At 47.6% G+C, this 14,174-nt stretch overlaps 1 protein-coding gene across 1 annotated transcript; it reads left to right on the top strand.

Annotated features, from left to right (window-relative positions):
• The first annotated feature begins 324 nt into the window (after positions 1-324).
• srebf1 (sterol regulatory element binding transcription factor 1) lies at positions 325-13,701 on the top strand. The gene is made up of 19 exons (XM_084570153.1): positions 325-1,037; positions 2,744-3,304; positions 4,434-4,609; positions 4,689-4,826; positions 4,909-5,127; positions 5,269-5,383; positions 5,521-5,678; positions 5,844-6,060; positions 6,165-6,349; positions 6,453-6,714; positions 7,099-7,265; positions 7,383-7,551; positions 7,649-7,757; positions 7,910-8,019; positions 8,888-9,020; positions 9,167-9,332; positions 10,254-10,469; positions 10,992-11,103; positions 11,552-13,701. Exons 1-19 carry the CDS (start codon positions 932-934, stop codon positions 11,770-11,772), a joined length of 3,540 nt encoding a protein of 1,179 aa, XP_084426279.1. The 5' UTR covers positions 325-931; the 3' UTR covers positions 11,773-13,701.
• The last annotated feature ends 473 nt before the right edge of the window (positions 13,702-14,174 follow it).

Here is a 14,174-nt window from a genome sequence, read left to right as displayed (position 1 = left end):
CATGCATTGCCCCTGTTTATTTCCACGTTGCTGCCACCATCGCTTCCAGAGTTAAACACATGATGTAATTTCTAGACCCAGGGATGTGTCGTCAGATCACCCCACTCGGCTTCTCGGCTTCCCATTGGCCGATTTCACTGGTTCTACAGGAGGAGCCGCTTATTTGAGTCAAACTAACTTGACCGTGTGAAGGTAACGCCCCCGGCGGCTCTGATTGGCTGAGCACGGCAAACCCACAATAAACACAAGCATGCCTTGTCCCACTAAAGTCACGTCTATGTGAAATATGCACTTCATATTTTAAAAGGCTGCGCAGGGCTTAAATACACAGCACTGGCATTAGTATTAAAAATATAGTTTTGAGATTAGATTTAATGACCCTTTTGTGATACTTTCAAAATATTTTTCCATATTTGGCATTTTGGAGTCATTTTATATAGTTGTCTGTTATATTGATAACCGTGTCACATTGTGGATTTTCATATAAAACCACGGCAATGTGATCCTCTCCTTGTCACATCTTCGGCGAAATAATCAAAACAACCCCGAGGAAGAGGGACGTGGGAATCCAGTTCGAAGGCAGCGATTGGCTGGCGCACCTGTCAATCATCATCGGTTGGATGGGTTTCTCCGGCTACCGCCGTAAGCACGTTAGTACTGAATGAGCTTCAGTGTTTGGCATGGTTTGACAACTTTCCCCTGGGCGATTATTATGGGGGCAGGAGGACGCAGTTAGCAGTTAGCGGACACATCGGTAAAGAAGTTGCAGCTCGTTTTTTTTTTTTTTTTTTTTTTTGCGTGTGTTTCCAGCAGACCTCGGGATCTGGAGGTCTGTCAAATGTAGGAACTTTCCCATTATTATTTTTTTGCCCCCCGTCCTCTGAGCGAGCCAGTGAAGTCTTACAAGGGAAAGCCAGACACCGGAGTAAAGATGAACAGCCTGTCTTTTGACGATCCTTCGTTGGACAACCTGGATCCGACGCTGACGCTGAATGACCCCAGCGATATTGACACGGCTCTTTTAAGCGACATTGATGGTAAGAATATGCAACGGTTGGCTTGTTGGCTAAGCCGGTAACGTTTGCCACACACATAAATTAACATTAATTTACTCCAGCATATCATGTGCGTGTTTTATTTATCATTTCACCCTGTGTTCTAAATCCAGTATTTAGACTAAGCTAATGTATGCTAACTTACAGCACTGGCAACAACCAAACGTAAAGGATTTTACATCAGCTAGCGTTAGTTAGTTAGCTAGACTAGCTAACGTTAACAGTGCTCAGCTAGCCGAGTATCCTGTAGAAGTTGCCTGTGCGTGTATAGTTGGTAGTCTTATTCTGAATTTGTCTCTATCAGAAGCCGCTGCTTTCGTTTTATTGTTCCGCAAAACTGTGACTGGAGCGGGTTAGCTAAAAATGCTAATGTGCTGCTAAATGGTCGCGAGAGGGCCCCGCCCCCAGCACGCTCCACAGACAGGGGTTAGGGGTTACTGTAGTTCATTCCTCTCTACTGGGTTCAGAGTACCTCATTTGACCGCATTTGCAAATTTTAAAGTAGTTTTCGTCAAATCAAACCTTAAATAAGGGATTTATTATTATAATATGAGAGCAGGCTTTACTGTAGACTTTAATGTTTTTTGTTTTTTTTATCTATTTGTTGCAAAATACGCCCTGCGCGACCCCATCTGCATCCTTTACTAATCCTCTAAATGTAAAGAAATGGTTGATTCCGCTTGAATGTGTTGCGCAGTATTTTGTGCATTTTGTGTAGGGGGGAATTTTCTTCAAATGGCCAAACATGTTTCATGATAACACCCGATTGTGATAACCCGCATTGTGTAAACATTACTCGACCGTGCACGCCGCGAGGCCGTGCCGCGCCGCTTGCGCCCGTCCTAAAATCTGACCGGCAGTAACCCCTCCGGTGACGCTGCTCGATGGTAACCTCGTGTGTGAAGCCACAGACAGTCCCTCTCTCTTTTCCTGTCTTGGTCTGATCGGCATAGCAAGTCTCCGAGAGGCGCTCTGATTGGTCGAGAGCGATCACCTCATGCACAACACTGGTTCACAAATCCGGGCTGCAGCAGCTTCTCACTGCAGCCATAACATACACTCAGTGTATTTTTTTATGTATTTTGCGCTTCCCCAAGTCAACTGAATCTGGTCACATTAGAGGCTTGTGAAATTATTATTTTGTGAAATCTTTCCAGGGCCTGAATATACACTCGCTTGCCAAAACATTAGGCAGACCTCTAAAGCCCTAAATCCCCTCCATGACTGTAATAATATTCAGTTTGTGTTGAAACAACATAAGAAGAGTTGTAATGTTATTTAACCTAGCCTGCTGATTAAGTGGGGGTGTCAAAATAATAGAAACATGTGTTGGTACAGCCTCCAAACAAACCATACCATAACCTTCATGAAGATTTATGGAAAAGACACTTTGGTAAATGTATTTTTTTTTCATATCTGTTATGATCGTGCCAAACCAAGAGGTGCAAGACTCTAATAAAGTTTCACAACTCTTTTATAAACACTTGGCACAGTTTTCTCCTCATCATGAGAAAGGGTACTCTACCTGGTGTTTACCATCACGTGTCAGTATATCCTGTCCGTTTCACAGTTTCTGTTAGTCATTCAGATTATGAAATGTGTTAAAATATTTCTTGTGTCACCAGTGCACAATGTGGATATGTTTCACTGCTCAGTGACACTGATGCTGCTTCTGGTTTCCTTTTCAGACATGCTACAGCTCATCAACAACCAGGACATGGAGTTCGGAGGACTCTTTGATCCCCCTCCGTACACCGGGCCTCCTCCAACCCAAGAGATTCCTGTTTTGACACAATCCATCACCCCAACTGTCCCTCCCGCCCCGACCACCACCACCACCACCACGTCTTCCTCTCCCTCTTCCATCCTGAGCAGCAGCCCCCACCTGGATGCACTCCTGGGCCCTCCCATCACCCGTAGCGCCACCACCCCGGACAAGGCCTTCCAGCCTCCCACCTTCCAGCAGTCTCCTCTGGCCAAGGTACCCAAAGTCGCCCAGCTGCAGCCGGCTTCCCCGCAACAGGCTCAGACCCTCAGACAGCCCCAGGTGGAGCAGCCCGCGCCGATCCTTAGCCCGCCCGCCCCGGCCCAGGCTGCCTCGCCTCATGGCTCCCCAGGTCCGAACCCGGTGTTCAGCTCCACGCCGCAGGCTCTTTTCAGCTCACCCGCGTCCCAGACTCCACCTCATCCCCAGCCGCAGACACAGCCTCAGGCCCGGACCAACAGCAGCAGCCAGAATAGCTACACGGGTAAGTACTTTTTAATGGCGACGGGGGTTTATTAGTGTAGGGTTACACTTACAGTTAATTACCTTAAAACCTATTGTTCATGAAATCTTCAGCGCAATGTTTTTATAGTTTATTAGCTTTAAATGGTTTAGAAAACAAAGAACAATGAGGTTTAAAGCAGATTTTTGTTTCCTTCATAAGTTTGGCTTTTTCGAAGAATTGTAAACCGTAGTTCCCAGTAAGGTGGCTCTTCACGTGTATTGGATTTATCAATCTATGACACTAGATTATTCATCGTAAAGTCGTAATCTAATAGACTTTGCTCAGCAGCCTACGTCTATTAAGTGACCGAAAATGCTTTGTCTGAGCAGCACCTCTTGTATATGCACACGCGGCGGTGAATGCGCACCGTTCATTACAAATGCAAACGTCCATGTTTGTTGTGTACATTCTGCGACGAGAGGCTTCCATGCCCTCTGGACATTTTCAACGAAACGTGAAAGTTAGTGTGCGCAGCTGTGCGTTCCTCCTTCCTTACGTTTCCATCAGCACCTTAAAAAAAAATGCCTCGGGGCCTGGCACAGACACACTAATGCAATGACTAGTTGGAGGAGATAAGAAGTGCGGCATGACTCACTGAACGTTGTTATCACGCGCTTCTTACGAGATGACCGTTCACCTACAAACCCACGAACAAGGTCGATACCAAATCGGACTGTGTGTGTGTAAATGCTGGTGCAATCATTGTTAGTGTTTAAACAATTGTTATAAATAGCATGCTCACAAGACGAGGCAAAACACAAAAAGCTCACATCCGTCGCCTAGATGTTGGGAAGTTAGGTGCTAACTAAGGGTCACAAGTTCAAATCCAAGGACTGATGGGAAGAAATGTGTTGGTTGCAAAGCACCTTAACCTGCAAACTCCTCCCCAGGTTTAATTTTTTTAATTAATTTTTTTTTATTGTGCCCTCTACTACCACCAGATGTGCTCAACACGTGTTGACCGGCTATAGCTAGGTTAAATGCACAAACAGCAACATATACTCGGACACTCGGGCACAGAACTGAGTCGTCTTCGTGCGTGTTTCATATCATTACACGTGTTTTATTGACAGCTGAATAAATCTTTGTGGCATCTCTTGTTTTCCAGCCGCCGCTCCCAGCAGTGTGGCCGCGCCTGCCGCGAGCCTGACGTCCTCGCCTCCCTGTGTTCAGCCGGTGACCATCCAGGCTCAGCTCCAACAGCTGACCACCGCCTCGCCTCTCTTGGCCACGTCAATGAGCCCCCCTGTTCAAACCATCGCACCCCACGTCCAGCAAGTGCCCGTAAGTCTCTTAGGCCAGTAGCCGAGTCCTTGTTTGTGTTTGTGACTATTTGGCGTGCTGATTCTGGTGTCTTCCTCAGGTGCTGCTTCAGCCGCAGTTCATCAAGGCCGAGTCTCTGCTGCTGACCACTCTAAAGCATGACCCTTGTATTGTCACCACTATGTCCTCTTCCACAACCCTGGCCAGCACCACCCCAGTACAGAGCACTTCACTGCAGGTACCTAAACTTAAACCCAGAGGCCGTACGATACACCGCCGAGGCGACACTTGAGATGTAACCGCCTTGTTTACCTCCTCAGGCCTTTATGGGCGGAGGCACTATCCTGACCACAGTGCCCGTCATGGTGGACACTGAAAAGCTGCCTATCAACCGCATCGCCATCAGCGGTAAGCCATCGGGCCAGCCGCCCAAGGGCGAGAAGCGCACAGCCCACAATGCCATTGAGAAGCGCTACCGCTCCTCCATCAATGATAAAATTGTGGAGCTCAAAGACCTGGTGGCTGGCACTGAAGCCAAGGTAAGACGGAGCTTATTAAACAGCACAGTTTAATAATAATCTATTCTGAACTACGGCCTGTTTTTGTCAGGTTTTTGTAATTTGAGTCTAATACAAATTACAAAGCATTTGTTTTCATCCAATCTTGTTCCTTTTTTTTAGCTCAACAAGTCTGCAGTCCTGAGAAAAGCCATCGACTACATCCGTTACCTGCAGCAGACCAACCAGAAGCTCAAACAGGAGAACATGGCTTTTAAAATGGCAGCCCAGAAAAACAGTACGCGCTTAAAACCCTTCTTCTGTCTCTATTCCCCCAACTCTCTCGTGATGAGATTTGTCGATAGCCGCTGACTGACTTGACCCTCCAACAGCTCGCTCAGTCGTTCTTTTCCTCTTTTTTTTTTTTCCCCTCAGAGTCCCTCAAGGACCTGGTTGCCATGGAGGTTGACGGACAGGCGGATGTGAAGAACGAGCTGCCCACCCCGCCGGCGTCTGATGTGGGCTCCCCGACGTCTTTCTCGCACTGTAGCAGCGACTCGGAGCCGGACAGTCCAATGGTGGAGGACACCAAGGTAATGCATCTCTCACCTGAAGTGTAGACTTGAAGGTGGAGGTTGGCATGTTGAAACCTAGTAGCTGCTCACTTTGATGATACCTGTGTCAGAGGAATGAGTACTGAATGTTCTTTATATATTTTTAAACACATGCCTCTTTCTGAACTCTCCTCTTTGCGACAGCCAAGCGCAGGCATGTTGGACCAGTCGGTAGCGGGCGGCTGCGCCGGCGGCATGTTGGATCGTTCCCGCATGGCACTGTGCGCGTTCACCTTCCTCTTCCTCTCCCTGAACCCCTTGGCAGCTCTGCTCTGCTCATCCGGCAGCAGCTCAGCTGAAGGCGCCGGAGGCACCGCCGCTCATCACGCAGGCCGAAACATGCTGGGAGTGGATATTGCAGGTACGCTTCGGATAAAAGCCGGTAGGGAGACAGGAGGTTGCTGCTGCTGTCAGTAGGTTATCTAAATCTCCAGTTTCATGTGACCGTGTGTGTGTTGTTCGTAGCTGACTCATGGGGCTGGATGGACTGGATGCTTCCAACCATTCTGGTGTGGCTGATGAACGGTATCCTGGTATCGGGGGTTCTGATTCGACTCCTGGTTTATGGCGAGCCTGTAACCAGACCACACTCGGGATCATCTGTCTTGTTCTGGAGGCACCGCAAACAGGCTGATCTGGACCTAGCTAGGGTATGATCTTTTTTTCTTTCTTAACTTGTTTGGTTTTCCTGTCCCATCATCTGATTTATCGTCACCTTTTCTCTTTCTCTTGATCTCCCTTTACGCTGAGCAGGGAGATTTTGCCCAGGCCAGCCACAACCTGTGGACCTGTCTGAAGGCTCTCGGCCGCCCCTTACCCACCTCCCAGCTGGACCTGGCCTGCGCTGCGCTCTGGTCCCTGTTGAGATTCTGCCTCCAGCGCCTCTGGGTGGGCCGCTGGCTGGCTGCCAGGGCCGGGGGACTGCGGTCTGATCGCCCCCTGCAGGAGGACGCCTGCAAAAGCAGCCGAGACGCGGCCCTGGTTTACCACCGTCTCCACCAGCTGCACATGACAGGTCGGCCCGAGGGAGGAATTTAGTTTTTTAGATTAAATCGGTGTGTGTGTGGTCGACTGAACACTCCAGGGTGGCGTATTGAAGTTATCAGTCATTAAATAGTAACTCGGCTTAAATTGATTTAGTGCCAATACATAGTTTAGGCTGATTTTGAGAAAAAATGCAGACTTCTGGCGTCATTTAGAGTTTAATTTGTTTCCATTAAGGTGGAGGTTTTATTTCCCCGCTGGTGATTTAACTGGCTTTTTAAATTAAAATGTATATGGATTTAACTTTCTGCAGCGGTGATATGATGGGATAAGTAAGTTGGTGTAACTTGCTACCTTAAGTTCATTGCAGCACTTTTCTCTTTTAAAATGAATATTATTATTCTGTGTTCTGCAGGTAAGCTGAATGGCAGCCACCTGTCAGCAGTACACATGGCCCTCAGTGCAGTGAACCTGGCAGAGTGCGCTGGCTCATGTCTGCCTGTAGCCAGTCTGGCCGAGGTCTATGTCTCCGCAGCTCTTCGGGTCAAAGCCAGCCTACCAAGGATCCTGCATTTCACCTCTGTAAGTCCCCTTTTATTTTGCACAAGCATCTCGCTCAGTCATTTGTTTGAATGAAGTACTTACACATGGTCCTGCTGTTTTTTTTTGTCATTCAACTCATTTTTTTACTCCTTATAGCGCGTGTTCCTGAGCAGCGCCCGTCAAGCATGCCTGTCGTCCAGCGGCAGCGTACCTCCTGCTATGCAGTGGCTTTGTCATCCGCTGGGTCACCGCTTCTTCGTGGACGGGGACTGGGCTATTCGCAGCACCCCTAAAGAAAGCATTTACAGCCAGGCCGGCAACACTGGTCAGTGTTCACCGTTATTTTGTAATGCCTTATTGACGCTTTGGATTCTTGGCATTTGTCAAATTAAAAGATTTTTTTTTTTTTGGTACTCTTACAGTGGATCCTCTGGCCCAGGTGACTCAGGCATTTAGAGAGCACCTCCTGGAAAAGGCTCTGTACTGTGTGGCACAGCCTCATGGAGAGAAAAGTCCTAGCCAGGGCGAAGGGTGAGAAAACCAGACACACTTAGGACTTACGTCTGCTTAGATTGCCTATGATACAAACTATAAAACAAAAGCTTTTGATAATGATTCTAAAGTCACCAGTATGTGTTCATGTGACAGAAAAAAACAATAATTCGCTATGCATCTGTCCTCAGGGAGTATGCTGACGCCCTGGAGTACCTCCAGCTGTTGATCAGTGCATCCGATGCAGCTGGTGCCACATCCCAGTCCTTTGCTATTGGCTCCAACATGGCGACTGTGACTGGTAGGTCACTATAACAGCTGTCCTTTCTATTTACAGCCCATTCATTTCTCTGTTCCATGTGTGAGAAGATGGACACCCACCATGCACGGCGGTTTTACCTAGAAAATTGTGGAATTATTGCATGTAACTTTCGATTTTTCATCAGTGCTCAAAACCTCCATTACCTGGCTGAAAGTACTTTGCTTAGCAAGTACAGCAACACTATATTTTCCCTCCTTGCTTTAGTACTACTTATGTTTCCAGAGAGAATTGCGTTTGATTGTATAGCACCCGTCCTAAATGGTTTTCCTAAAGAGCTTGCAAAATAAAAAGCTGCGAGACAAAGTACATTTTTGCTACTGAGGCTGACTAGACACTTCGCTTCCATCCTCCCACTGCTTTACTTCGTCCTCACTGATCACTGATCTGAGCAAAGGAGGGCCAGGTAAACCCGAGGCATCCGCGAGATTGCTTCATCTATCTTCAGCTCTGTCAGATTGGTGATCACCTTGAGAGGAGGAAGGGAGACTGCGGGGATTTTAATAGGAGACGTTTCTTGGCAGGGCCTCGGGTTGCTCATGCGATGGTGCTGGTGTGTGTGTGTGTGTGTGTGTGTGTGGGTGTGTGTGTGTGTGTGTGTGTGTGTGTGTGTGTTTCCCAATGTTAAATGAAATAGTCTTCTCTTACAAGGAAGCTTGATTTCCTGATTTAGCTGATTTTGTTTCTCGGCTCGTGTTGTGTCTGTGCCAGAGGGGACAAACGGATTGGTTCAGAGGTCAAAATTCACATAGCGGCTGTCTGCCTGCGTGTGCAGACAGGCGGCATTATTTGCATGTTTGACCGTCTGGGGCTGTCTCGCCTTTTGACTGTTTTTCTCTACAATCTCCAGGCTGTGACCCTCACTCCAAATGGTGGTCCTCGGTTGCCGTAGTAATCATCAACTGGCTCCAAGGGGACGACGCTGCGGCGGAGAGGTTGTATCCGACCGTTGAGCACCTGCCCCGCAGTCTGCAGAACGCAGAGTAAGTGAGAAATATGCGCGCCGGAACTCCCGCAGCCAGGTCAAGAGTGCGTTGCGTAACGACAGCCCCCCGAGCTGAGGGCACGCTTGCACCTTTCCACCACCCTCACCTGTGTCCCGTGTCTGTTTTACCTCTCGTTACATCAGGAGTCTTCTGCCGAAAGCGTGCCTGAACACCTTCAGGGCAGTGCGGGCCCTGCTGTCCAAGCCAGAGAACTGCCAGCTGAGTCTGAGCTACAGTGACAAGGCCAGTGCCCTGCTCCGAGACAGCCTCAACCTAGGACCACACTGCCACAGCTCCAGTTTAGACAAGGTACGCACGCACAACAGCGCAAGTCGGGTTGATGTTTATTATTCCTCTGAGGGGAAACTTTGCGAAGGCTACTCCATCTGCATATTAAAAATAAATAAACACCAAGGAATACCAGGAATTACCCACACGTACACATCATCGCTGGAGTACATGCATAAATGCGCCTCGGCAGACGGCGAATCCCCCGCAGCTGAACCACTCTGCGGTGCTGCAGCGTCCTACCCTCTGGCTCTCGGCAGATGGTGGTGCTCGTGGACAGGTAGCTCGCAGTGTGTGCACGTCTATGGCCAGAGCTGCGGTGCATTGTAGTTGCATTGCATGTGTGTCTCAACGGAGTGCAATGTATCTGCAGTGCAACACAGAGCTGGGCCGCTCACGGCAGAACGCACGCTGGAGGAGTGACTAATTACCACCAGCTTTGAGATGTTATTGTTTTGTTTATTTCTGGACTTGACACTCACTTCCCACTTCATTAGGTGCGCTATTGAAATGCATTCTAGTTTAACAGTCCTGCGCTAAATCTCTGCTTCATGAGTTTGCATTGAAACGGCTTAAGAAAGGTGGTAATTCAACTGTATGATAATTTTGAAATACGTAGCTTTAGCCTAGCTCACTGACTCAAATGTGTTGGTACAATGCAATTCAATGGTGCTACAAACCACAGTTGAATCAACAGCTCTCTCAGGCTGTTATATTTATACATTTATTGTCACTTGTGCACCTTACGAAGAAGTGTTTGAAGAAGTTTTGACTTATCAAAGGGTTCTGTTCAGGATAACATACTGTAAGTACAAGCGTATTTATTAACAGCCAACAGATTCTTCCCAAATCATTGTTTTCGTTTTTTCTCCCTTTGTATTTCAAACACAAAAGTGACATTTCTGGTATTTCAGTCCTAATTCTGATCCTTTCTCCGGGCAGGTCGTCCAGTTGCTGTTGTGTGATCTCCTGCTGGTCATGAGGACCAACGTCTGGCGTCTGCAGCAGCAAGGGGCCAGTCCTTCGGGGACGGGTTCGGCGGGCACCAGCGGCCCCGCCGGCGTCCACCAGGCCTCCCCGCCGGAGCTCCAGGGCTTTCAGCAAGACCTCAGCTCCCTGCGCAAGCTGGCGCACAGCTTCAGACCTGCAATGAGAAGAGTACGTACAGCGGAGCGGCGACGGCCACCGCGTAGATTCGGTTCGGGTTCACGCGGTCCCGACTTGATTCAAATAAATATCATTTTATTTAGAGATATTTCGGTTTCGAAACACGAAAGAGGTTTCCACCTAATTAATGTGCTTGACTTACCTTGTTACATACATTTAAAAAAAAAAACAATTTTTGAAGGATTTGTTGAATCAATATCAGGTCTTTCAAATGAAGATTGATTTTAATCAGAAAAGCAATTTTTCTTTTGAAACCCATCACCTACTTAATGAGTCAGCAGTTCGGTTTGTTGACATACAATCAAATTTTAATTTTGTTGTGCTCTAAACTCATTTTCTCTCGGTCCAGCACGCAACTAAACACCTAGACAAAACATGACGTCTGTGTGAATGAGCAGAAGAAAATGTTTAGCAGCGTTGTCCACAAGGCTTCAAAGTCTGAGCAGAACATTATGTGTCAGTCATCATTCCTCCTCCTCGCCTCTCATCTCTCGCCCCTCCGTCCCTTTCCAGTTGTTCCTTCACGAAGCCACGGCCCGGCTCATGGCGGGGGCGAGTCCCACGCGCACGCATCAGCTTCTGGACCGTTCGTTGCGGCGCAGGGCGACACCCGGAGCCAAGACAGGTGCGTGTGGACACACTGTTTCATCTAATCACTAGTCTGCTGCTTTGATTTATTGTTTCTCATGATGATATTTTAAATTTGAAATGTAGTATTATTGTTAGGGTTAGAGGGACACACAGAGAAAATCTTCCATGGTTGAAGGGTCTTAGTTGAGCTGTAACATTCTGTCATCCATCATATGATTAAACAAATTCGATGATTTTTATTTTTCTCTTGCATTTGATGAGATGCTCTCCGAGAGGGGGCTGAGAGGCAGTGAATTACAGCAATCAGTGCTTCTAATCAGCTTCTCATCTATCTTGCCCGTTTGTTCATTAAATCACACCGATACCTACACAAGAAGTCGCTGCAGTCTGATTGGCCGTCGGTGGCCTGATGAAATCAAAAAGCCGAATACCGGCGTAACGAAATACTTTTTTTCTTTTCTTTCTTCCCTCTCTGCGTGCAGAGGAGTGCGAGACGAGGCCCGGCCAGCGGGAGCAGGCAGAAGCCGTGATGCTGGCCTGCCGCTACCTTCCACCCTCCTTCCTGTCGGCTCCGGGCCAAAGGGTCGGCATGCTGGCAGACGCGGCGCGCACCCTGGAGAAGCTGGGAGACAAGAGGACCCTCCACGACTGCCAGCAAATGATTATAAAACTGGGCAGCGGCACCACCGTCACCAACAGCTAAAGCGAAAGGGAGGGGCGGGAGGGGTCGAGAGAGAGAGAGAGAAGCATGGACACTGTACATAGAAACATTTCTCACACACACACAAAAACACAGGCGGACGGAAAAGAAAAACGCTTCTGTAAACGTGGACTGTACGGTCTAATTTTGGAGTGAAGCTCTCGGAACAGATTTATTAAAATGTACAGATTCATATCAAACCAGGTTAAGTTAACCATGACTCGCCCCTCTCACCTCCCCAACCCCACATCAGAAGGCACTTGTAGAGTTCGCTCTCTAATTATCAGAATACGGGAATCCTTTGTTTCTCTTGCCAAGCTGAATCCCCTAAAAAAATGCGTTGCAGTGCCACGGTTTGACCACAGAGAGGAGCCATCATGAACTTGAGGTGCGTATGTGAGAAGCATGAACAAGCTCAGTGTAGCAACCACCCCCCCCTCAGTCTAGAAGCGTCTTCTACAAGGCTGCAAAGTGCGCAGAGCGAGGTGTAACTTCGTTCTTGACGCAAACCAAACCAAATTCGGATTGGTCTGACCGCGAGCTTGCAAAGTGGGGAGACACTCCACAGGTTGCTCAGATTCAGTCCAGTTTTATTTTATTTGCGCTCACCGGTGATGGTCTGGAGTGAGGTGCCCGACTTGCCCAAGCCCTTCGTCTCTACCTGCACTAGCCCAGCGAGGCTGACTTCAGTGAAATAAGTAATAATAAGGCTTTACGAGGTTATTTTCACCAGTCGAGAAAGGTTTAGGTTGTGTTTTTTGCCGTGTACATATTTTAAACTGTATTTATAATCTGTAAGAAGCAGTATTTTGCATAAACAGAGTGATAAATGCTTATTTTCCTTCCTTAATCCTGTTTCGTTTGGTTCATTTTAGACCAGAACCAAATGGCGTAGTCATCGTACTGTATTGGCAAGCGGAGACGGGTGTCGAGGTGACCTTTGCGCCGCGTCGCCTGATTCCGTCGACCCTTTGCCCCGTTGCTCACGTACGCAACTGCGATATCAAAAGTACTTGGCACCGTCTGATTCTCTTACACCGACAACTCAAACTATGACACGGACCTTTGGCACTTGTGCCGTAGGTTGCGTAAATCACGCGGACAATTTCGTAATGACTTTTTCCAAAGAGGGCCCGCATTCGCCTGGGAGCCTGCCGGAAACTTCCCCTCGCTACGAATGTTTTGCGGGTGGGGCGAGTTGGGCAGGAGTTGCTCAAGTTGGGAGTCTTGGGGGTTGATTTTCAGACTTGCGTTCTTGGTAGTTCAGCCATGGTCATTCAGTAACTGAAACAGCAGCGCACGTGATGGTGCCCACATAATACGTTGCATGGTACCTGGTTACTTCCAGATGCATCTTCGTAAAACGAATGGCGCAAGAACATGACTGGGCGTCCGGACCGTATCTGGTGAGGTATTTTGATTCGGAACATTGCTTAGGCAGCAGCTGATGACGTTTCTGACGAAGTCCAGATAAACGCACGCTGAGAAAAGCCCTCAGTTTCCCAAATTGCGCGTTACCAGACTCATTCTGATAAGAATCGAGTCGTTCTGATAAGAATCGAGTCTGGTAACACCGGGCTTGGCCCGCATTCAATCTACTGAGGCTTTATCGTAGCTCGAAACTTAAATATTTGCTCTTCCAGTCATTTTTCATGTCTCATCTCCCTGGAGAAGCACCGTTTCTCGACTCTTCATAGGCATGTAAAAAGCTGAAAAAACCCCCCCACAAAACAACAACTTCGGCATGTGTTTTTGTCCCAGGACCAGTATGTTTTTATATTGTGTCACTAATGTGAAAGACTGAAAGGACATGGGAATCAAGATGACTGTGATGCAACCGTGTCTAAATGTGTTGTTTGTTTTGTTTTTTTCTTTTAACTTCCTTGTTCTTCAGGTTCATTCTTTTATCTTGTAAATATTAAAACATTTTGTAAAGAAGGCGGTAGTGTTTTGAACTTTCTGTAGTTGGTCGCTGGTCGATACGATCGGAATTTGTTTAGGCTCCCAGTAAACTCGAAACTTTGCGAGTAGTAGTGAAAAAGGTTAGCCAACCAAAAAAAAACATAGCATTAGTAATTTGAACTTCCTAACCCTAAGGCTGATAAGGAATCTTGTTATCGGTGATAAGTTTCCATAAAATGTCATAAATGCAGATTAAATCATACGCTAAAATTAGGCTTTTTTTTAAACTGTGTTATCATGGTGCACGCTTTTCCGCTCTGCGCGGGATCAAAGTTTAGCCATACCCGAATCGTGTCTCCGGTGTGTTCGTGTTGGTGCGGGTTCGGCGAAGACAAAATAAAAGAGCAAGCCGTTGGTCATAGCAGCATTGAAAGGTGCTGGTATATTTAACATTGGCGTTACAAAAAACAGTTCAAACAAATGATGCCGTGTCATCAGTTCCA

Source organism: Chelon labrosus (assembly GCF_963514085.1).
Source record: "Chelon labrosus genome assembly, chromosome: 21".
NCBI lineage: Eukaryota > Metazoa > Chordata > Actinopteri > Mugiliformes > Mugilidae > Chelon > Chelon labrosus.
The sequence above is the reverse complement of the archived record's forward strand: the minus strand, read 5'-3'. Positions and strand labels throughout refer to the sequence as shown.